At 43.6% G+C, this 25,874-nt stretch overlaps 2 protein-coding genes across 2 annotated transcripts in view; both read left to right on the top strand.

Moving 5' to 3' along the window:
• Positions 1–186: 186 nt before the first annotated feature.
• On the top strand, positions 187–829 carry LOC117553385 (adhesion G-protein coupled receptor G6-like; the record flags this gene model as incomplete). The annotated part of the gene is given in 1 exon segment (XM_034227285.1): positions 187–829. A coding segment is annotated over 1 exon segment (133 nt), but the record flags the coding sequence as incomplete, so codon positions are not given.
• LOC117553386 (adhesion G-protein coupled receptor G6-like) overlaps positions 520–25,874 on the top strand; it is a gene marked incomplete at its 5' end in the record, with an annotated part of 45,383 nt that continues 20,028 nt past the window's right edge. The window contains 4 exons of the mRNA XM_034227286.1: positions 520–561; positions 914–1,046; positions 1,908–2,009; positions 7,262–7,414. Coding sequence (XP_034083177.1) covers positions 520–561; positions 914–1,046; positions 1,908–2,009; positions 7,262–7,414 — 430 coding nt within the window. The remainder of the gene's footprint in view (positions 562–913; positions 1,047–1,907; positions 2,010–7,261; positions 7,415–25,874) is intronic.

The following is a 25,874-nucleotide window of genomic DNA, read 5'->3' as shown; positions in this document are numbered from 1 at the left end:
AAACACACAATAACAACAACAACAACAATAGAGCAACAGCACACTAAGAGAGGAGGTAAACAAACACACAATAACAACAACAATAGGAGCAACAGCACACTAAGAGAGGAGGTAAACAAACACACAATAACAACAACAAGAGGAGCAACAGCACACTGAGAGAGGAGGTAAACAAACACGCAACAACAAGAGGAGCAACAGCACACTGAGAGAGGAGGTACACAAAACACACAACAACAACAACAAGAGGAGCAACCGCACACTGAGAGAGGAGGTAAACAAACACACAACAACAACAAGAGGAGCAACAGCACACTGAGAGAGGAGGTAAAACAAACACACAACAACAACAACAACAAGAGGAGCAACAGCACACTGAGAGAGGAGGTAAACAAACACACAACAACAACAACAACAAGAGGAGCAACCGCACACTGAGAGAGGAGGTAAACAAACACACAACAACAACAACAACAAGAGGAGCAACAGCACACTGAGAGAGGAGGTAAACAAACACACAATAACAACAACAAGAGGAGCAACCGCACACTGAGAGAGGAGGTAAAACAAACACACAACAACAACAACAAGAGGAGCAACAGCACACTGAGAGAGGAGGTAAACAAACACACAACAACAAGAGGAGCAACAGCACACTGAGAGAGGAGGTAAACAAACACACAACAACAACAACAAGAGGAGCAACAGCACACTGAGAGAGGAGGTAAACAAACACACAATAACAACAACAAGAGGAGCAACAGCACACTGAGAGAGGAGGTACACACAGATATAAACACACAATAACAACAGCACTCAAAACGTATCACCAAAGAACATATACAAAAAAACAAACATATTTGTGTTTCTTCTTCTTCCTCCTCTTCCTCTTCTTCTTCTTCGGTGGTGCCAGGTGCTGAGGAACCTGCGCAGTGTTGTGAGTCTCACATTTCTGCTGGGGATGACGTGGAGTTTCGCCCTGTTCGCCTGGGGTCCGGTGTACCTGGCCTTCACCTACCTGTTCTCCATCTTCAACTCCCTGCAAGGTAACCTCGCCTTCAGGGGATTGTTGTTTTAGCAAAGTCCTCACATGACTCCTTTAGTGCCCTGTACTCTGAAGCCAGTTCAGTTTGGACTTTTCTCAGATCTTTGACTTTTTTTAACTTTTGGCTTCTTTTTCTGACTTTTTAGTTTTATTTGACAGTTTCAGAATTTTGACCTTTTTTTTGTTTTATTTGACTTTTTTCTGATTTTTCACTTTTTTCACAAAGTCATATTATGATATATCATATTTGATAATACAATTATTAGTCCTGCGTTATTGTTAAACTTACCTAAACTGTGGTCACATGACTCCTTCTGATGTGACTGCAGATCTGCTGTGAGCTAGCTAGCTAACGCAGCTAACCTAATCATTTCAGACATACTGACAAACTCTTAACGGTTATGAAACAGTATAACTTTATAATCCGCCCCCAAAAATAAATTGTATTCCTTTTTTTTTTGGTTTCAACATTTTTTTTTTTGGTCAACTCTTTTTTTGGCCAACTTTCTTTTAGTCAACTTGAAAAAAATGTAGACTTTTTATTTTCCGTCTACAATTAAGTTCCCTTTTTTTCATCAACAGTTAACTGCTCTGTTGCCAAAAAAAAAGTTTGTCATCAACTCTTTTCTCCTTTTGTCACCAAAGGTATATATATATAATATGAACCTGGCTTTATCCACTGGTCACATTTCTGTGCTGGAAAATATGCAAATTTAATAAAATATCGCCTAATTTGCATATTTAAATATAACATTACGGAAAACTTGTAATATACAAACTGATTGTCTTAATGTCCGTAATGAACCGGGGAAGTTTCACAGTGATATATCTGTGTTAATTTTTGTACCCCATTCACCCGCAGGTCTGTTCATATTCATCTTCCACTGCGCGCTGAAAGAGAACGTCCAGAAACAGTGGAGGAGATTCCTCTGCTGCGGGAGGTTCAGACTGTCCGACAACTCAGGTACTGTGTGTGTGTGTGTGTGTGTGTGTGTGTGTGTGTGTGTGTGTGTGTGTGTGTGTGTGTGTGTGTGTGTGTGTGTGTGTGTGTGTGTGTGTGTGTGTGTGTGTGTGTGTGTGTGTGTGTGTGTGTGTGTGTGTGTGTGTGTGTGTGTGTGTGTTGTGTGTGTGTGTGTGTGTGTGTGTGTGTGTGTGTGTGTGTGTGTGTGTGTGTGTGTGTGTGTGTGTGTGTGTGTGTGTGTGTGTGTGTGTGTGTGTGTGTGTGTGTGTATCTATTGCTCTGTCTCAGCTATTATTGGCAGCTTAGCCGTGTGGAGAAGGAGGTGCTATGTGTACCCTTAAGTGTTCTGTGCTGCTTAGCCCCGATATATTTGATTCCCTGTCTATATAATATAATTTGTGGAACCAAATCAAGTATTCCAATGTGTGTGTGTGTGTGTGTCTGCACTTTATTATTAAATTATAAGTCTTTAGTCTCTGGGCTCTGCAGCTCATAAAGAGGGATCAGACGGAAGGGCAGGAAGTGCTCCAGGTGCTCTTAGTGGTTCCCAGTAGTGAAAAGTACACATTTAGGGTACTTGTACTTTACTTCATTCCATTCATAGATATGTTTTAATTACTCATTAATTGGTTACAGTTTTAATTTATGCTTTTGCAAGATTTTTTGCTTCTCCTTTAAGAAAAATAATAATAATATATGTTTGAATAATATAATATTTATTGATGATAAATAATAATAATAATAATAATAATAATGATAATAATGATAATAATAATATATTTATAAAAATAATAATAATATATTTATGAAAATGAAAATAATATATTTATAGAAATACTCATAATAATATATTTATACTAATACAAATATTATTTGTATTAATAATTATAATGTATTGATAAATAAAAAAATAAATAAAAATACTGATAATAACATATGATAATAATAATACATGTATTAATAATGATGATAATTACGTACAAGTAGATTATAAATCAGGATAGTTTGTCACAAATACTCCTGAGATAATTAGCCGATCTTTAAGTAATTTTTAATGTTTAAAAAACTGCTTTGTTTCACATTTTTTCAATTGTGGATATTTTCTGCAATGAGTTCTTCTACTTTGAATACTTTTCTTGTACCAGAGTATTTTGATCCTGTGCTTTGTTTCACTTCAGTAAAGGATCTGAGTACTCCTGTGTGTGAACACCTGAGAAATGGAACTCAGCCATTTTAAAAATCCTCCCTGAATCCAGCACCATAGAAGAAGAAAACACAGAGTTCATGTTGACACACTTTCAATGTATTAGATATGTGTTTTGTTCAATAGAGTGCTGCAGGGAGAACGTCATGTGACCGTGCTGTAGTTCCTTTATAGCCCAACATTAGCCACCTTTAGCTTAGCGGTGGTGACGTGAAGTCATGTGACCGTGCTGTAGTTCCTTTATAGCCCAACATTAGCCACCTTTAGCTTAGCGGTGGTGACGTGAAGTCATGTGACCGTGCTGTAGTTCCTTTATAGCCCAACATTAGCCACCTTTAGCTTAGCGGTGGTGACGTGAAGTCATGTGACCGTGCTGTAGTTCCTTTATAGCCCAACATTAGCCTCCTTTAGCTTAGCGGTGGTGACGTGAAGTCATGTGACCGTGCTGTAGTTCCTTTATAGCCCAACATTAGCCTCCTTTAGCTTAGCGGTGGTGACGTGAAGTCATGTGACCGTGCTGTAGTTCCTTTATAGCCCAACATTAGCCGCCTTTAGCTTAGCGGTGGTGACGTGAAGTCATGTGACCGTGCTGTAGTTCCTCTATAGCCCAACATTAGCCTCCTTTAGCTTAGCGGTGGTGACGTGAAGTCATGTGACCGTGCTGTAGTTCCTCTATAGCCCAACATTAGCCTCCTTTAGCTTAGCGGTGGTGACGTGAAGTCATGTGACCGTGCCGTAGTTCCTTTATAGCCCAACATTAGCCGCCTTTAGCTTAGCGGTGGTGACGTGAAGTCATGTGACCGTACTGTAGTTCCTTTATAGCCGAACATTAGCCGCCTTTAGCTTAGCGGTGGTGACGTGAAGTCATGTGACCGTGCTGTAGTTCCTCTATAGCCCAACATTAGCCTCCTTTAGCTTAGCGGTGGTGACGTGAAGTCATGTGACCGTGCTGTAGTTCCTTTATAGCCCAACATTAGCCTCCTTTAGCTTAGCGGTGGTGACGTGAAGTCATGTGACCGTGCTGTAGTTCCTTTATAGCCCAACATTAGCCGCCTTTAGCTTAGCGGTGGTGACGTGAAGTCATGTGACCGTGCTGTAGTTCCTCTATAGCCCAACATTAGCCTCCTTTAGCTTAGCGGTGGTGACGTGAAGTCATGTGACCGTGCTGTAGTTCCTCTATAGCCCAACATTAGCCTCCTTTAGCTTAGCGGTGGTGACGTGAAGTCATGTGACCGTGCCGTAGTTCCTTTATAGCCCAACATTAGCCGCCTTTAGCTTAGCGGTGGTGACGTGAAGTCATGTGACCGTGCTGTAGTTCCTTTATAGCCCAACATTAGCCTCCTTTAGCTTAGCGGTGGTGACGTGAAGTCATGTGACCGTGCTGTAGTTCCTCTATAGCCCAACATTAGCCTCCTTAGCTTAGCGGTGGTGAAGTCACGTGACCTTGCTGTAGTTCCTCTATAGCCCAACATTAGCCTCCTTTAGCTTAGCGGTGGTGACGTGAAGTCATGTGACCGTGCTGTAGTTCCTTTATAGCCCAACATTAGCCTCCTTTAGCTTAGCGGTGGTGACGTGAAGTCATGTGACCGTGCTGTAGTTCCTTTATAGCCCAACATTAGCCACCTTTAGCTTAGCGGTGGTGACGTGAAGTCATGTGACCGTGCTGTAGTTCCTCTATAGCCCAACATTAGCCTCCTTTAGCTTAGCGGTGGTGACGTGAAGTCATGTGACCGTGCTGTAGTTCCTCTATAGCCCAACATTAGCCTCCTTTAGCTTAGCGGTGGTGACGTGAAGTCATGTGACCGTGCTGTAGTTCCTTTATAGCCCAGCATTAGCCTCCTTTAGCTTAGCGGTGGTGACGTGAAGTCATGTGACCGTGCTGTAGTTCCTTTATAGCCCAACATTAGCCTCCTTTAGCTTAGCGGTGGTGACGTGAAGTCATGTGACCGTGCCGTAGTTCCTTTATAGCCCAACATTAGCCTCCTTTAGCTTAGCGGTGGTGACGTGAAGTCATGTGACCGTGCTGTAGTTCCTTTATAGCCCAACATTAGCCTCCTTTAGCTTAGCGGTGGTGACGTGAAGTCATGTGACCGTGCCGTAGTACCTTTATAGCCCAAAATTAGCCTCCTTTAGCTTAGCGGTGGTGACGTGAAGTCATGCGACCGTGCTGTAGTTCCTCTATAGCCCAACATTAGCCTCCTTTAGCTTAGCGGTGGTGACGTGAAGTCATGTGACCGTGCCGTAGTTCCTTTATAGCCCAACATTAGCCGCCTTTAGCTTAGCGGTGGTGACGTGAAGTCATGTGACCGTGCTGTAGTTCCTTTATAGCCCAACATTAGCCGCCTTTAGCTTAGCGGTGGTGACGTGAAGTCATGTGACCGTGCTGTAGTTCCTCTATAGCCCAACATTAGCCTCCTTTAGCTTAGCGGTGGTGACGTGAAGTCATGTGACCGTGCCGTAGTTCCTTTATAGCCCAACATTAGCCTCCTTTAGCTTAGCGGTGGTGACGTGAAGTCATGTGACCGTGCTGTAGTTCCTTTATAGCCCAACATTAGCCGCCTTTAGCTTAGCGGTGGTGACGTGAAGTCATGTGACCGTGCTGTAGTTCCTCTATAGCCCAACATTAGCCTCCTTTAGCTTAGCGGTGGTGACGTGAAGTCATGTGACCGTGCTGTAGTTCCTCTATAGCCCAACATTAGCCTCCTTTAGCTTAGCGGTGGTGACGTGAAGTCATGTGACCGTGCCGTAGTTCCTTTATAGCCCAACATTAGCCGCCTTTAGCTTAGCGGTGGTGACGTGAAGTCATGTGACCGTGCTGTAGTTCCTTTATAGCCCAACATTAGCCGCCTTTAGCTTAGCGGTGGTGACGTGAAGTCATGTGACCGTGCTGTAGTTCCTCTATAGCCCAACATTAGCCTCCTTTAGCTTAGCGGTGGTGACGTGAAGTCATGTGACCGTGCTGTAGTTCCTCTATAGCCCAACATTAGCCTCCTTTAGCTTAGCGGTGGTGACGTGAAGTCATGTGACCGTGCCGTAGTTCCTTTATAGCCCAACATTAGCCTCCTTTAGCTTAGCGGTGGTGATGTGAAGTCATGTGACCGTGCTGTAGTTCCTTTATAGCCCAACATTAGCCACCTTTAGCTTAGCGGTGGTGACGTGAAGTCATGTGACCGTGCTGTAGTTCCTCTATAGCCCAACATTAGCCTCCTTTAGCTTAGCGGTGGTGACGTGAAGTCATGTGACCGTGCTGTAGTTCCTCTATAGCCCAACATTAGCCTCCTTTAGCTTAGCGGTGGTGACGTGAAGTCATGTGACCGTGCTGTAGTTCCTTTATAGCCCAGCATTAGCCTCCTTTAGCTTAGCGGTGGTGACGTGAAGTCATGTGACCGTGCTGTAGTTCCTTTATAGCCCAACATTAGCCTCCTTTAGCTTAGCGGTGGTGACGTGAAGTCATGTGACCGTGCTGTAGTTCCTTTATAGCCCAACATTAGCCTCCTTTAGCTTAGCGGTGGTGACGTGAAGTCATGTGACCGTGCCGTAGTTCCTTTATAGCCCAACATTAGCCTCCTTTAGCTTAGCGGTGGTGACGTGAAGTCATGTGACCGTGCTGTAGTTCCTTTATAGCCCAACATTAGCCTCCTTTAGCTTAGCGGTGGTGACGTGAAGTCATGTGACCGTGCTGTAGTACCTTTATAGCCCAAAATTAGCCTCCTTTAGCTTAGCGGTGGTGACGTGAAGTCATGTGACTGTGCTGTAGTTCTTTTATAGCCCAACATTAGCTTTTACTTCGGGAAATTGCATTTACACTAATAAATATAATGTAATCAAATGTGTGTGTGTGTGTGTGTGTGTGTGTGTGTGTGTGTGTGTGTGTGTGTGTGTGTGTGTGTGTGTGTGTGTGTGTGTGTGTGTGTGTGTGTGTGTGTGTGTGTGTGTGTGTGTGTGTGTGTGTGTGTGTGTGTGTGTGTGTGTGTGTGTGTGTGTGTGTGTGTGTGTGTGTGTGTGTGTGTGTGTGTGTGTGTGTGTGTGTGTGTGTGTGTGTGTGTTGCAGACTGGAGTAAGACGGCCACCAACAACACAAAGAAGGTGTCCTCGGACAACATGAAGTCTCTTTCCTCCAGCTCCTTCGGCTCCAGCACCGCTAACTGGACCTCCAAAGCTAAAGCTACACTCAACCCCTTCAGCAAGAGACACAGCAACACGGGTAACACACACACACACACACACACACACACACACACTTCCTGTTTTGATTTCCTCACCTGTGATGTATCTCAGGTGTCAGGTTGTGTGTTTTCTCCTCACCTCTTCCTGTGTACCTCTGTGTTTGGTGTAGAAAGCTCTTCCAACCAATAGCAGGCGTGGAGGACCGACGGAGGTAAAGCTCAATCTGATTGGCTTGGAGTGACTTCCTGCTTCCTGTCTTTCCCAACATGTGTTGTAGTCAAAGTGCATCTGAGTTAAAAGTCCTGTTTAAATTTAATTAGGAGGAGGTTACCTTTGCTGGCAGACATTTTGGGAAAGCAGCCACTGTGTGTTGTGATTGGCCGGTTCACTGTGATGTCATCATGTTTTTCCCAGCCTGATGCACAGGGGTGGGCGGAGGTCCGTTTGCAAACATTGACACGCGACTACAATCACTCCTAACTCCACCCACCCCGAGTGCCCCGGGGTGCAAAACAAGCACTGCATCCACCTAACATCTGCCACCTTTAACTTTTTATTCACTTTTTATAATTCTCTGTGTTTTTAATATCTCAGAATATATATATATATAATATATATATGTCAGAAAGTGAGGCCATCCTCTGGCCCGCTGCGTTGGGACGGCATGATGTCAACTCGCAGTGATTCAACATCTGTTCTCTAACATACAGAGCAACGCAGATCATGTTTTAAAACACACACATGTGATCCTCATGTGTGTGTTTGAACTGATCCAAGCAGGAGGGTCATTATCCTTTCATCCCCTAAAAATAAAATGTCTGAATTTTCTGTTGTCTTCCTAGTGAGACGCTTTTGGATTTTCTTAGTTAAAAAAACTATTCTAAATTGTTTTTTATTACTTGTTAATTTATTAAGGTTTTATTTTATTTATTTGTGGGGTTTTTAAGTGTTTGGTTTGCTAATTCATTCCTATCTGCTTTCATAGAAATAATATTATTAACAATAATACTGTTTAATTAAGAATAATGATAACAGTTCTAAAAAACATATATATACTTCATTCATTATTGTGTAATTAATTTAAGAAATATATAATAATTACAAAAGTAAAGCTAATAAAAACAATGATACAATTACTATTAATAATAATAATGAGAGGAATACAAATAAAAAATATTATTAATATAAACATAAATAGATAAACCTGCGAAAAACACCCAAAAACAGGGAAATCGACCGGCAAAAGCACAGAAAAGGTTCGGAAATCATGACGGCTGATAGGCCGCGTGAGCCCAGTCACGAGTTGCAGTCACATGGGCGGAGCCCACGTGACTGCAACTCGCATAATTGATATCGTTACGATCAATTTAGTCGCTCGCAAAGCGAGCGATAACCATGCAAAACCCACCAAAAACAGGGAAAAAGAGGGGCCATTAAAAGTGGCCTAAATGATGCCAGTAGGCCCAACGGCCTACAGTGAGGTGGGCGCACCCACCTCACTGTTAAATCGCACATTATTGAGATCGGACCGATTATTTTGTTATGATTATTATTTGAACTCTTCTAACGCACTTTTGAGCCCCGCAACATATGTGAAAACTCACCAAATTTTGCACGCGCGTCAAAAGTTGACAAAATTGCAATGTGTAATAGGTTCGGGAACTTTGCGTCAAAAATTGCGTAGGCCACGCCCACTTCCGTTTTTAACGTTAACTCCCCCTACTTTAACTTTCACGTAAACGAACGAAACTCGCTACGCATATCTAGGGTGCGGAGACGAACCAAAAAGCCTCTTGGAGGGGTATAAAATAACGTACAGAAAGTCGGCCATTTTGAATTTTGTGTCGGAAAAACGCGATTTATCGCGTTTTTCGTCCTCCCTACGAAATCTATCTTCTCCTAGGGACTTTATCCGTACGACTCGAAATTCATCGGGTAGCTTCGCGAGACATGGGCAATCTAAAGTTATTACAGAAGTTTTTTTCTTTCGTACGGCGTAGCCGTTATTTGTCGCTAAAGTTCGTGTTCGCTCGATGCTAGGCGGTCCCTCGCCATGGAACACGATGATGTCATAACTCAAACTGACATACTCAGAACGCCACCAAACTTCACATGATGGTTTTCACTACAGCCCTGAACAGCTCTAGGTCAAATCTGACATTACTTAATTTGGCGTTACCATGGCGACGGATCCTTCGCCATAAATAACTATGTCGCTGTAACTCCAATGGACACGGTCCCATCGTCCCCCAATCTTCACTTTTATATCACCGGTCCATGCCTCAACAGCTCTACGTACAATCTGAAATCTCATCGTATGCCGTTTCCATGGTAACGCATCCCTCGCCAAAAAATACGATGCTGGTGTAAGTCAATGGAAAATCGTCCAAACAGCACCAGACTTCACATGACAGTTAATGCTCCGGCCCTCAACAACTCTATGCAAATGATGGGATGTCATCATATGTCGTTGCCATGGCAACGCGTCCCTCGCCAATAAACCTGGTGTTGTCCTAATTCAATGGAAAATGGTCCAAACTGCACCAGACTTCAGATGACAGTTAATGGTCTGGCCCTCAACACCTCAATATGACAATAGTGAGTTTTCCCCAAAAGCTGTTGCCATGGCAACACACCCCTCGCCGTTAAGCACGATATTGCTATAAGTCCTGTGTAAATGGTCAAAAACTGTTCAAACTGTACATGTGTGCTAACCGTCAAGCCCTCGAGACATATATGTGTCAGTTTTGAGATTTCGTCAAATTTCGTTGCTATGGTAACAAAATGGTCGCCGTGAAACACCGTTTTCTCATTACTCCAGTTAACATGCTCCAAACGGCCCAAAACTTCACAGGTTTCATAACCATCTAGCCTTCAACACATCTAAGCATATTATGGGGTGTCATCAAATGCCGTTGCCATGGAGACAGATCGCCCGCCATTAAACAAAATCGTTTGTGTTACTGCTGTAACTCAAATACATTGTCCGATCGGCCTGAAACTTCCCACGTTTGCCAACGGCCGAGTCCTCGACACACCTAGACACACACGTCGACGTGCGGACAACAGCACGGACGGAACGTCGAAGACCCGCTCAACGCTGCTTGCAGCTTTAATTATTATTATTATTATTGTTATTAGTATAGCCTTTGCCATCTTTTTATGGCGCGGCCTGAAGGAGCATTTAATGACAACGCGATGAAACCAACAGGAAGAACTAATAAAAACATCTGAGAGATGAAATGGAGTTACCTCAACACATTCCTTCAGTGTAAGTCTTCTCCATCAGCACCTGGTTTTGACTGCATTGATCCTGTTGGATACAGAGAGCACCAGATGATCATGATCCTCTTAAACTTCCAAATCCATCAGAATCAGTCCACAGCAGGTGTAGTGGGGATTCTTTCACTGGGTGGACGGGGATGGGGAGAGTCACTATGGACGCGCTAGTGGACTGTCAACGCGGGGGGGGTACACTGTGGACCTCTGTGGACCCCTGCCAACTCTCAGCGCAACTTACATGGTGCCGTTTAATAAATATAATAATAAAGGGCGGTGCCGGCCGTCAGCGAACCGAGCCGGCCTTTCTGCGCGACTGTCACTCTATTGCGGGACATAAACTCAATTTGTGGGACGCGGGACGCGGTGCTGCCCCTCTCTCACACACACGCTTCAAATCAAGTTGCATAAATACTTGAGCTACGTTTTTATTATAATTACTGTGAAATGTATGATGTTTTCGTCATAATTACAACAAATACACACTTTCAACTGATAACACTGGCAATGATTTTATATTTATTAGACTATTACAAAAAAATCATGCTTTACAAAGTGGGGGCTCCAAATAAGTGGGGGGACGGCGATCCCCCACGTCCAACGACCACTGGTCCACAGAGAGAACAGATAGGTCCACTTTCTGGTTAGAACTGACATGTCTGATCCTGAAAATGTCAGAAATGGATTCAGCATCTCCAATAACCTCCTAAACCACTCCTGAACCGTCCAAACCTGACAAGACATGTTGTAACTATGGTCCAGACTATAATGCTCATGCTCCTTCCACCTCTGAGTTTATCCAGTTCTTCCCGAGCCGGAAAGAACTCACAGGACTTTGTTATGTTATCTTTTTTAATCAGTATTTCCCTGAAAAGGTCAAAACCAAATGTAACAAAGTGGTCCTCTTAAGTTGAGGGGAGGTCTCTGGCTCCTGTGTGCTTAGTCCAGTTCTTCAAGCTGATAATAAGTCAATAACAAGGATAGTTTGTGTCGGCACATGTTTTAATTTTCATATATATATTTTATTTTTTAATGTTATATTTCATTTCTTTCTTTCTTTTGTAACTTTTTTAAAAATGTTTTATTATTTTATCATATTTCAGTGGAGTCCTCAAATGATGTTTTTTTGGACACCGGGTGGATCAAAGACAATACTTTTTGTTTCTATCGGATAAAAACTAAACGGAAAATACCATCAAATCTGAAACCTGCAGGGTCCGAGCGACGACGCCTTTAAATCCTGAAAACATCTCTCGGGTTCATCCTTCAAGCGTTTGATTTATGTTTTGCAGAATCGCTGTAGGTCACACACCTGCACACACACAAAGTAAATACTTTTTACATTACACCATGTTTATACATGTCAGCATCAAAATTGAATGCTATGCAATGCTTTATCCCCCCCCCCCCCCTCCCCAAATAACTTTCAGAAGAAGACTTTTTCTTGGCAGGTTTTTGTGTAAAGCTGAGAATAATATAAATGAGCTCTCCCTGCTGCCAGACAGTCCTGACATGAAGAGTTCTTTGGATCAAAACAAGAAACTTATGACCTAATATAAGGTTCCAGATTCCATCTTTTTTTATTTTGTACAGTTTGAGAGGACTCTTTAAAGTAGAGACACTATATACTGATATACACCTGAACATCAGCAGGAGAGGACTCTTTAAAGTAGAGACACTATATACTGATATACACCTGAACATCAGCAGGAGAGGACTCTTTAAAGTAGAGACACTACATATTGATATACACCTGAACATCAGCAGGAGAGGACTCTTTAAAGTAGAGACACTACATACTGATATACACCTGAACATCAGCAGGAGAGGACTCTTTAAAGTAGAGACACTATATACTGATATACACCTGAACATCAGCAGGAGAGGACTCTTTAAAGTAGAGACACTACATATTGATATACACCTGAACATCAGCAGGAGAGGACTCTTTAAAGTAGAGACACTACATACTGATATACACCTGAACATCAGCAGGAGAGGACTCTTTAAAGTAGAGACACTACATATTGATATACACCTGAACACCAGCAGGAGATGACTCTTTAAAGTAGAGACTCTACATACTGATATACACCTGAACATCAGCAGGAGAGGACTCTTTAAAGTAGAGACACTACATACTGATATACACCTGAACATCAGCAGGAGAGGACTCTTTAAAGTAGAGACACTACATACTGATATACACCTGAACATCAGCAGGAGAGGACTCTTTAAAGTAGAGACACTACACACTGATATACACCTGAACATCAGCAGGAGAGGACTCTTTAAAGTAGAGACACTACATACTGATATACACCTGAACATCAGCAGGAGAGGACTCTTTAAAGTAGAGACACTACATACTGATATACACCTGAACATCAGCAGGAGAGGACTCTTTAAAGTAGAGACACTACATACTGATATACACCTGAACATCAGCAGGAGAGGACTCTTTAAAGTAGAGACACTACATACTGATATACACCTGAACATCATCAGGAGAGGACTCTTTAAAGTAGAGACACTACATACTGATATACACCTGAACATCAGCAGGAGAGGACTCTTTAAAATAGAGACACTACATACTGATATACACCTGAACATCAGCAGGAGAGGACTCTTTAAAGTAGAGACACTACATACTGATATACACCTGAACATCATCAGGACAGGACTCTTTAAAGTAGAGACACTACATACTGATATACACCTGAACACCAGCAGGAGAGGACTCTTTAAAGTAGAGACACTACATACTGATATACACCTGAACATCAGCAGGAGAGGACTCTTTAAAGTAGAGACACTACGTACTGATATACACCTGAACATCAGCAGGAGAGGACTCTTTAAAGTAGAGACACTACATACTGATATACACCTGAACATCAGCAGGAGAGGACTCTTTAAAGTAGAGATACTACATACTGATATACACCTGAACATCAGCATGAGAGGACTCTTTAAAGTAGAGACACTACATACTGATATACACGTGAACATCAGCAGGAGAGGACTCTTTAAAGTAGAGACACTACATACTGATATACACCTGAACATCAGCAGGAGAGGACTCTTTAAAGTAGAGACACTACATACTGATATACACGTGAACATCAGCAGGAGAGGACTCTTTAAAGTAGAGACACTGCATACTGATATACACCTGAACATCAGCAGGAGAGGACTCTTTAAAGTAGAGACACTACATACTGATATACACCTGAACATCAGCAGGAGAGGACTCTTTAAAGTAGAGACACTACATACTGATATACACCTGAACATCAGCAGGAGAGGACTCTTTAAAGTAGAGACACTACGTACTGATATACACCTGAACATCAGCAGGAGAGGACTCTTAAAGTAGAGACACTACATACTGATATACACCTGAACATCAGCAGGAGAGGACTCTTTAAAGTAGAGACACTACATACTGATATACACCTGAACATCAGCAGGAGAGGACTCTTTAAAGTAGAGACACTACATACTGATATACACCTGAACATCAGCAGGAGAGGACTCTTTAAAGTAGAGATACTACATACTGATATACACCTGAACATCAGCAGGAGAGGACTCTTTAAAGTAGAGACACTACATACTGATATACACCTGAACATCAGCAGGAGAGGACTCTTTAAAGTAGAGACACAACACAGACATATAAAATACAGAGAACATAACTAAGTAAACAAAAGAGGAAAAGCAGTCACTACATTGAGCACATCAGGACAGTAAGAAAGGCACTACTTATTACAGCAAGAGCAGCTGGTGGTAAGGACTTCAGACCACTTCCATTTAAAACAGGCTATAGAGACAAGTGCCCTCAGTTTGAGGCGTGATTGAAGGTCGTTCCAAGACCAAGGACTAGAATGAAAAAGACTCCTTTCTCCAGCCTCAGTCCGCACAGCAGGAACCTGGACCCGTATCCAGGCACGAGGCTGACGGCCCGTCTACACTACAGGCGTCGAAAAAGCTTGAAGCTGGGCGTGTCTGAAGCTTGGCGATTTTTCGCGAGCAACGCGATCAACAACCAATCACATGAATCTCCCGCCCCCGACATATTGATTGAGCAATAGCAATGTTAAAACGAAGTAAACTGGATATAAAATCCCCAAACAGGCGAAAACCTACCAGTTTCCCCCACTGTCTCTGCCACCTCCCTCCATGCCTGGCTCCTCCGGTTTGTATCCCGGTAAATAGTTCTGGTCGTAAAGAACCGGGTGATTTGCTACCGTAATTTCTCGTTTGGAATATGAGGAAATGAACTGCGGTCCGGCTCTCCCAGCTTGCACGCGGTTTGATTGGCTAGCGCTTGTACTGGCGGGAATTGCAAAAACGGGATTTGATTGGCTGACGCCAGCTTCGAGCAAGCATCGAGCCTCAAAAGTTGAACATTGTTCAACTTTTGACGCCGATAGACGCTCGCGATGCTTGCAACGCCTTACCATGCTACCCTCAATGTAGTTCGGCGAAGTTTGAAAATATCCTACGTCACCCCATTCAAATGAATGGGCGAAGCGTTGAAAGCATTTTTTGACGCCTGTAGTGTAGACGGGCCGTGAGGCTGTGAGAGTCACAAACTGGAGCAGATCTGGCACAGATGTAGAGAGGAAGCTTTCCTAAAATAGCTTTATACATGAATAAAAACCAATGCTGCATGCTACGCATAGTAAGTGAGGACCATCCAGTTAGGCTATACAGTGTGCAATGATGTGTCCTATAGGGTGCATCTGATATATAACGCAGTGCAGCTTGGTAGAGTGGGTCAGGTTTGGCCCAAACAGTGGGACAGGCAAATCTATAGATGGATCACCGTAGTCCAGCTGGGACAGGAATAAGCCAGAGACCAACCTTTTAGTCTGTAAAGGAAGCCAAGAGTGAATTTCAATTTCTTAGTTAGAACTTCAATGTGGTGTTTGAAGTTCAGATTACTGTCCAACCAAAAGCCAAGATATTTGTAGGTATCGACAAACTCAACAGAGACGCCATCAAGGGTGTCAATGGAGAGGCAAGAGGACGCTGACTTGGGAGCTAAAAGCATTGCTTTGGTTTTCTTACTGTTCAAAAGCAGTTTGGAATCAAGAAGCGCATGCTGCAGCGTGATGACATCAGATTTTAAATTGGAAACAGCCATATCCAGAGAAGGAGCTCATGAGTATACAATAGTGTCATCAGCATACATGTGATAGGTAGAAAATTGCATCTGATTACAAATATTGTTTACATATAATAAAAAGAGCAAAGGCCCCAAAATAGAGCCTTGTGGAACTCCCTTCTCCAAGGTGACAGGCTCAGAGGCAGTACTACCCAGCCTGACGCATTGAGTACGGTCGCTTAGATAACTCTGAAACCAGCAAATGGCATTATGACCGAAACGAGACATCAACATAACATTAGACAGAATGTGGTGATCTACAGAGTCAAATGCTTTGGCCAGGTCAATAAACAATGCAACACAAACAGATTTTTTATCCAAAGCAGCCTTAATATCGTCTAAGACTTTCAGACTGGCAGTCACAGTACTGTGCTTTGATCTGAATCCAGATTGCATAGGGTTAAGGATGTTGTGTGAATTCAAAAAAAGTTTTAGCTGAGTAGAAACTAGGGACTCAAGAATCTTTGATAACGCAGAAAGATTTGAGATAGGACGATAGTTATTCAACTCCGTGGGATCACCAGCTTTCAAGAGGGGCGATACCAGAGCCTGCTTCCACACAGCTGGCAGTGTGTGAGTGGGCAGGGAGAGGTTACACATATCAGTTACTGGTTGTGCTATAATCTGAGCTGCAATTTTTAAAAAGAACGGGTCGAGGCCGTCAGGCCCGGCAGACTTTGTAGGGTCAATTGAGTGCAAACCGTGTAAGACTTCAGAGACCGAGAAAGAAGCTAAATCAAAAACAAGGGAGTTCATCTCTCGACTAGGGCTGTGAGTACGGCCATTTAGAGAGTCATGACAATATCAATCAATATCAAAGAACAGCTGGATGATCTTCAGGCAGTCTTTGTTGTTTCTGCTGTTTTGATCCCATTGCTGTGTCCCAGTGAGAGGAGTCATGAAACCATATTTATTTGCTCCTATTGTCATCTGGACTCCAGGAAACAAAGTCAACTTGTTTTTTGTGAACTCCCAGCCAATCACAGTCAAGCATCCACATTACCTTTGCTTCCAAACGTGCACCACACCGTGTAATGCTTTGGTAAATCCTATAATACTGAATGAATTTGCCGTTTTCTGGTGGTGTTTGCCATTCGGGTGCAGCAGAAACAAGCTGTGTCAGACTACGCATCATCACCTTTCGTTATTAATGGTCATCTTGTCAGTCAGTGGAAAGAGTTAGAGACGTTAAACAGACACAGAGCAGAGGCTGAGGCCAGGAACAACACCAGCACTGTGTGACTGATGCATCTCTGAGAAAAGCTATAACATATGAGGTGATTATTCTCCGAGGGTGTATCAGTACGATCGACCTCTTTCAAACGACCCTTCATCATGTGATCCACTGTTATCAAGTTCAAATACAAATGAATGCAGATTTAGGATCTAAAGGCCCCATTTTTAGCTGGAAATACTTTGAGCACATAACATATAGAGGTATTTTCCATCTTAGAGGGTTCTCATTGAGCTGCTGTGTCCAATAAAATGCAGTTTGGCAGTTAATTACAGTTTTTAGAACTATAACTTTGAATCATAATCCTCAGAAAATATGGTTTCTTCACAATCTTTCCTGCAGATTTTGGGGAATCTTCAGCAAATCGATTACAGACATTTTTTGTGATGTCCAAAACTGTTTATCAGCTCATGTTTACTCCTACAAATGTTGAGCAATTGTCCCCAAATTGTATACAGAACATCTGTGGACAAAGCTCAGAAAATAAACTGCATGTTTTTGAAGTTCGTCACAGTTCTCCCAGCTGTCCCTCAGACTGCTTCAGCGCTGAGCCAGGGTTATCCAAGTCAGTTGTGTCACTAAACATGTCGTATCTCCAGAACGCTTGAAGCCATAGAGCGGTGCAGGAATGAGTCCTAAAACCAGGAAGTGAGTCAGCATTTCTCCACTTCCTGTTCCCTGGTCTCAGAGCCAATGGGATCTCTCCATGGGATTTAGGAGAATATCTGAACTAAGGTCTGTGGTTGAGACTCATTGAAGAGACGGGTCAGGTTTTGTTCTAGGACATTAAATCATCAGCAGTGACCCCACTGGTGATTTCTGAAGAGTTGACGTGTCTGAGAAACGATGGTTGTTACCAAGTGGCTGAATAGGACTACAGAAGTCGTGGAGGCCGTTGTATGTCATTACTCCGAACACGTGAACACTCTAAGTTAGTTTCTGTTCTGCTTGAAAGCAAGTCCCTGCCTCCTGCAAAGTGTTCATACAAACGCTTCAACTCGTTCCATCTAGAATCTGTGTGTTTGAACATGGATCTTAAAGGTGGGGTAGGTCATTTTGGAGAAACCAGTTCGAATGCGCTAGAATTTGAAAAAATCTGCCACTTCCTCACAGAGCCCCTCCTCCAACACACACGAACGCACACATGACCAATGAGAGATAAGTTTGTGCACAGATGGAAGGCTGACAGGCAGGTAGGCCATCCAGTTACTTTAGCCGGCTCAGATGATTGGTCGTGCTTTTTACAGTGCCACGGCTTCCACTGATGATGTTTTTTAATGGACTTTTTGTCAAAGCACTTCAGATATTCATTGCTCTCGGGATGTTAAGAGCATTCCATGGAATATAACAAGTGTATCTCGAGCCGGTTTCTCAAACTTACCTTCCAGTTGGCGTGACGTTGAAGTCGTGCTGCTGTACTCGGCTGTTCGTTTATAGCATCACGTTAGCATTTTGCTTCTGGCCATTAGATTTATGATTAGAACATTATAAAAGTAGGGTAGACATGTGGAGATTATCCGGCTGAACAAAACGTGCATTTATCAAACAGGTTAGTTTTCCACTGACCTTATTTCCAGCTCTTTTCCTAAATCCTATCGAGAAATCCAATTGCTTGTTTGTCGAGGGAACCAGCAGCTTATTGAGACCCCATTTGGTGGACACGTGTAGATAAGATGTTTGAGTAACCATGACAAATTTGGTGGAATTTGGACAATAGGTGGCGCTGTAGCAGCATCTTCTAAAGCAGGGGTGTCAAACTCAATTGCATCGTGGGCCACATCAGCACTGAAAGGGCCGGTTGTAACTTTCAATCTCAATCTTTATTTATTTACATTGCACATTTAAAACAACCTCAGTTGACCAAAGTGCTGGGAACACATAATAACACAGTAGGAGTAAAATAATAAAACAATGATTAAAAACAAGATAAAAAGCTAGAAAACATACAAATGTAAAAATGTTGTATTTTGTATTAAAAGCTAGTGCAAAACTTTAAGGCTATATATAAATTAGGGCCGGGACTCGATTAAAAAAATTAATCTAATTAATTAGAGGCTTTGTAATTAATTAATCGAAATTAATCGCATTTTTAATCGCATATAAATATTTGACCTAAGAACAGTGAGAAGCAATTTTTTTCACATGGATTTTAGTATACCATTAGGCGCATTCACACCGCAGTACTTTTCCCACAAAGGTTCATGAGAACTTAGTTCATGAGAACAAATTAAGCCGCTGACGTCACTTCTTCTTCTTCTGCTTTGGGTTTACTGGCAGGCCGCAAACCACTTCACGGCGTATACTGCCGCCCAAAGTCCCCGGCCGGAAGTCCCCGGAGTTGGGGACTGGCTTCAGTAGAAGCTGCTGGGAGTCCCAGCAGCCTTCCGAGTAAATCGCCAGAACGCCGACACCTCCTCATCTCCACCGCTCCCATGTTTTATTTTGTGTTGCCATAAGTTAGTCTCTCTGCGTTTCTGCGCTGGGCTAATGCTAATAATGCTAATGCGAGGATAATAAAATGGCGGCTTCACCAAACTTTTTGGGAGTTTTACGGGGCGTGGTTTGCAATCCGCCCAGCCAATCAGAAATATAGCTCTTTTCTCACAAGAAAGCCGTACGAAAGTCCCTGCTCTCTAGCAACTCTCTGCTCTCTAGCAGGGACTTTCGTGGGGGTAAAAAGGTTCTCATGAACTAATTTTAGTACCGGCTCTTTTTGGTGTGAACGCGATAAAAGAGGCTAACGTCCACGCTAGCTTCCACGCTAGCTGCTATATGTTTTGCATTGAGGTGATACTTGAGGCTTGATGTGCTGCGGTGATATGCGAATTCCTTTTTGCATAATTTGCACACAACCGTGCTCTTATCAACGCTTCCATCCGTCCGTTTTTTAAAACAACATTTCCCACTGTTGTTCACCGTGGTTTGTTGTTGTCTGAAGTCATGAACGTTAGTTGGTGCTCCAGTATAATCGGTACGCCTGAAACTCATCCAGTGAGAAACGTTCCGCGGTGCAAAAATAAGTGCGATTAAAATGCGTTAATTTTTTTAACGCGTTAATTTTTGTGTAATTAATTAATCTTAATTAACGCGTTAAAGTCCCGGCCCTAATATAAATATATCATATATATAAAATAATGTATTATATTACATTATTGCCTCTGCGTTGGGTTATTATCGGATAGGGTAATAACTTCATAATTAACTACGTCTGAAAGCAGAAGTCTGGGCAAATAATTGCAAGTCTCTACAGTGTCACACAATGAGATGCATTGTGGGACATGTAGTTTATGGGCAACGTGCTTCTGTAAAGTGGCATGTAACCGTATAATAAACGTATTATATTCTTTGCAAGCTCTTGTGGGGTCGCATGAAATTAAGTCATGGGCCGGATTTGCCCCACGGGCCTTGAGTTTGACCCCCCTGTTCTAAAGGTTAGGATCTATATACAGTATGTTTGACTGTCCAGCGCTTATCTCAAGAACCGTTCATCCACCCAGCTCCACCCTCAGCCGGCGGGTAAATGACTGTGGTAACTCTGAGCAGGGCCGGCTCTTGGCATAGGCAGTATAGGCGAATTCTAAGGGCGCGTCAACCCGTCGGGGGTGCCGAAAATTAAAAAATCTTTTAACAAAAAGTTAGAAATTTAAAAAATATTTTTTTTTTTATTTCATAACAACACAATTTCCCGATTTTGGATCAACAAAGTACATCTTATTATCTTAAATTAACAGAACTACGCCTATATTGCGTACAGCGCCCATACACTTACCCCCCCAAATCAAGTTGAACCGCCCCAGCCTCAGTAAAAACCAGAGGTTTATGTGAAATAGTTCTTTTTTTTAAAATAATGGTTTTAGTTGGCAATTATAGGTTTTAATTTTGTATTTGTGTTAATTTAAAATAAATCAAACTCCCAAAAAACGTATACAGCTTTTATTAACATTGGAATTTACTGTGTAAGCGGTCGGGGGGGGGAGGAGAGCTTTAGAGAGCTCTCTCCTGAAAGACTGAGAGGCTCTGATAACCTCAGCTCAGTGAGGTAAAGGCACATCTTTATATGATCATTATAGTTATGAAAAAACAAGAGAATAAAGTAAACAGGTATAAAATACTATATGACAGTAAAAAAAGTAGTTATTAATAAACAAGAAAACAGTTTGAAAAAATATCCAAAAAGAAAATCTGTTCACAGTTCTGTTTCATCTGGGTGCTGAGAGATGTATCCATAGATCTCTTCATGTTGCTCTCAAAGTGCACCAGATTGATGCTTTCAACTTCAATATTTAAAAAGGGTGAGGTCCCCCCCCACTTAAATCGTGTCCACATGGATAGGAAACTAAATTTCCACACATCTTGTGTCCATATCTTTCTGTTTTGGTGGTCAAGCCACAACCGTGCACGTGCATGCGTGAGTCATGGTGAGTGTCTGCATTTGGGGGGGGGGGGGGGGCGCCAGCTAAAATCTTGCCTAGGGCAGCAAATTGGTCAGGGCCGGCCCTGACTCTGAGTGAATCTTCACACCATCTTACAAACCCCTGGAAAGTCTGTGGCGTGGGGATCCAGATAGCAGCTTCCAGTAGAAACAGGCAGCACGTGGTTCTCTCTGCTCCAGCCTCTCATCACTATACCTGTTATTTCCCGAGCTTTAACCCCAACTCCTGCCTCACATTCACATTCTCTGTCCTTGCGTGCACTCTGCAGGGAACATGGCCATGAACAGAATCATCCCAGGGTGACATCATAGGCTATTGAAAAGTCAGAATGAGTTGACAGGAGCAGCGCTGTGGAGCCGGGGGAGTAATCAGAGCCGTCATAGGGTGACAGCAGGGATCAGAGAACAGCTTCACGTTGCTCAGGGTTAGAGAAACATCCCTGGTCCCCAGCTTGAGCTTCAGTCTCAGGATCCATGTATCTGTGATCCTCTCCAGAATGGAAGGAGTCATCACATACAGAGACTAGTTCCTGAACAGTGTCCTTCACATGCTGATATCCAAGAGAGGGAGTTACACAGTCACAAGATGGAGGAATAGAAAGCAGTATTCAATGTTTACTTCAGATTAGCTCCACGTCAGAAATGAGCATGCTTGATGTCTCTCTCCATAGAGGCTGAATCATCATGTTAATCACATAGCTATCATCTGCCTCAAACAGTCCTGATGCTCTTCTAGGTAATCACACATCCTGTCATGTTCACAGCTACAGTTGGGATACCTTTGTTAGCATGCTGCTCTCATGTTGGAGGAGGACGTTCAGTGTTTTCCCTACACTCAGAGACTAGAATCCCGACCGCTCCATCCATCGTTTGTTTGATACGCAGCGTCTACGACAAAGCTCTCGTAGAGGAAGAGTGTTGCTGTCAGTCCGTCCGCAGATAGCTGTGCTCTGTTTGGCTCTGTACATCCTGCTGATAGCCTGGCTGAGTGTTGGTCGTGCCGCTCAGCAGGCTGCTCGTTCCACTCCAAGTAGGAAACCCTGTGATATTACTGTTTATTTCACTGTAGTATTTTTCCTTTTGATTAAGTGTTGAACGTTCGAAACCCAGCACTTCTAAATGTAAAACGTTTCATAAATACCGTAACTTGTTTCCGTGAGCGGCCGAATGTTGTGTCACGTTACATTTCACGGCCGCATGGTATTGTGGGTCTGCATTTTCTCCTTTCCCTTTCTTAAGGATGATCCAGTCTATCCTCAACTATAAGGATACAATAAAGGAAGCACCTTATCAGCTCTTATCATCTCTGCAGCTCAGAGACTTCCGGGTCATTTCACTCCGTTGGGAACCTTCAAAAGAAAATGTACAATTCGACCGCACTTATAAAAAACGTTTTGATCTCAATAGCTGCTAGTGTAGCTAGAGCCTCAGTCCACTGGGTATCATCTATAGCTGCTAGTGTAGCTAGAGCCTCAGTCCTCTGGGTATCATCTATAGCTGCTAGTGTAGCTAGAGCCTCAGTCCACTGGGTATCATCTATAGCTGCTAGTGTAGCTAGAGCTTCAGTCCACTGGGTATCATCTATAGCTGCTAGTGTAGCTAGAGCCTCAGTCCTCTGGGTATCATCTATAGCTGCTAGTGTAGCTAGAGCCTCAGTCCACTGGGTATCATCTATAGCTGCTAGTGTAGCTAGAGCCTCAGTCCACTGGGTATCATCTATAGCTGCTAGTGTAGCTAGAGCCTCAGTCCACTGGGTATCATCTATAGCTGCTGGTGTAGCTAGAGCCTCAGTCCACTGGGTATCATCTATAGCTGCTAGTGTAGCTAGAGCCTCAGTCCACTGGGTATCATCTATAGCTGCTGGTGTAGCTAGAGCCTCAGTCCACTGGGTATCATTTATAGCTGCTGGTGTAGCTAGAGCCTCAGTCCACTGGGTATCATCTATAGCTGCTAGTGTAGCTAGAGCCTCAGTCCACTGGGTATCATCTATAGCTGCTAGTGTAGCTAGAGCTTCAGTCCACTGGGTATCATCTATAGCTGCTGGTGTAGCTAGAGCCTCAGTCCTCTGGGTATCATCTATAGCTGCTAGTGTAGCTAGAGCCTCAGTCCACTGGGTATCATCTATAGCTGCTAGTGTAGCTAGAGCCTCAGTCCTCTGGGTATCATCTATAGCTGCTAGTGTAGCTAGAGCCTCAGTCCACTGGGTATCATCTATAGCTGCTAGTGTAGCTAGAGCCTCAGTCCACTGGGTATCATCTATAGCTGCTGGTGTAGCTAGAGCCTCAGTCCACTGGGTATCATCTATAGCTGCTGGTGTAGCTAGAGCCTCAGTCCACTGGGTATCATCTATAGCTGCTAGTGTAGCTAGAGCTTCAGTCCACTGGGTATCATCTATAGCTGCTGGTGTAGCTAGAGCCTCAGTCCACTGGGTATCATCTATAGCTGCTGGTGTAGCTAGAGCCTCAGTCCTCTGGGTATCATCTATAGCTGCTAGTGTAGCTAGAGCCTCAGTCCTCTGGGTATCATCTATAGCTGCTAGTGTAGCTAGAGCTTCAGTCCACTGGGTATCATCTATAGCTGCTAGTGTAGCTAGAGCCTCAGTCCACTGGGTATCATCTATAGCTGCTAGTGTAGCTAGAGCCTCAGTCCACTGGGTATCATCTATAGCTGCTAGTGTAGCTAGAGCCTCAGTCCTCTGGGTATCATCTATAGCTGCTAGTGTAGCTAGAGCTTCAGTCCACTGGGTATCATCTATAGCTGCTAGTGTAGCTAGAGCCTCAGTCCACTGGGTATCATCTATAGCTGCTAGTGTAGCTAGAGCTTCAGTCCACTGGGTATCATCTATAGCTGCTAGTGTAGCTAGAGCCTCAGTCCACTGGGTATCATCTATAGCTGCTAGTGTAGCTAGAGCCTCAGTCCTCTGGGTATCATCTATAGCTGCTAGTGTAGCTAGAGCCTCAGTCCACTGGGTATCATCTATAGCTGCTAGTGTAGCTAGAGCTTCAGTCCACTGGGTATCATCTATAGCTGCTGGTGTAGCTAGAGCCTCAGTCCACTGGGTATCATCTATAGCTGCTAGTGTAGCTAGAGCCTCAGTCCACTGGGTATCATCTATAGCTGCTAGTGTAGCTAGAGCCTCAGTCCACTGGGTATCATCTATAGCTGCTAGTGTAGCTAGAGCCTCAGTCCACTGGGTATCATCTATAGCTGCTGGTGTAGCTAGAGCTTCAGTCCACTGGTATCATCTATAGCTGCTAGTGTAGCTAGAGCCTCAGTCCACTGGGTATCATCTATAGCTGCTAGTGTAGCTAGAGCCTCAGTCCACTGGGTATCATCTATAGCTGCTGGTGTAGCTAGAGCCTCAGTCCACTGGGTATCATCTATAGCTGCTAGTGTAGCTAGAGCCTCAGTCCACTGGGTATCATCTATAGCTGCTGGTGTAGCTAGAGCTTCAGTCCACTGGGTATCATCTATAGCTGCTAGTGTAGCTAGAGCCTTCAGTCCACTGGGTATCATCTATAGCTGCTGGTGTAGCTAGAGCCTCAGTCCACTGGGTATCATCTATAGCTGCTGGTGTAGCTAGAGCCTCAGTCCACTGGGTATCATCTATAGCTGCTGGTGTAGCTAGAGCTTCAGTCCACTGGGTATCATCTATAGCTGCTAGTGTAGCTAGAGCCTCAGTCCACTGGGTATCATCTATAGCTGCTAGTGTAGCTAGAGCCTCAGTCCACTGGGTATCATCTATAGCTGCTGGTGTAGCTAGAGCCTCAGTCCTCTGGGTATCATCTATAGCTGCTAGTGTAGCTAGAGCCTCAGTCCACTGGGTATCATCTATAGCTGCTGGTGTAGCTAGAGCCTCAGTCCACTGGGTATCATCTATAGCTGCTAGTGTAGCTAGAGCTTCAGTCCTCTGGGTATCATCTATAGCTGCTAGTGTAGCTAGAGCCTCAGTCCTCTGGGTATCATCTATAGCTGCTAGTGTAGCTAGAGCTTCAGTCCTCTGGGTATCATCTATAGCTGCTGGTGTAGCTAGAGCCTCAGTCCACTGGGTATCATCTATAGCTGCTGGTGTAGCTAGAGCCTCAGTCCACTGGGTATCATCTATAGCTGCTAGTGTAGCTAGAGCCTCAGTCCACTGGGTATCATCTATAGCTGCTAGTGTAGCTAGAGCCTCAGTCCACTGGGTATCATCTATAGCTGCTGGTGTAGCTAGAGCCTCAGTCCACTGGGTATCATCTATAGCTGCTAGTGTAGCTAGAGCCTCAGTCCACTGGGTATCATCTATAGCTGCTGGTGTAGCTAGAGCCTCAGTCCACTGGGTATCATCTATAGCTGCTGGTGTAGCTAGAGCCTCAGTCCACTGGGTATCATCT

This window comes from Gymnodraco acuticeps, unplaced genomic scaffold (assembly GCF_902827175.1).
Source record: "Gymnodraco acuticeps unplaced genomic scaffold, fGymAcu1.1, whole genome shotgun sequence".
NCBI lineage: Eukaryota > Metazoa > Chordata > Actinopteri > Perciformes > Bathydraconidae > Gymnodraco > Gymnodraco acuticeps.
Note: the sequence above shows the minus strand (reverse complement) of the source record. Positions and strands in the feature narration are given on the sequence as shown.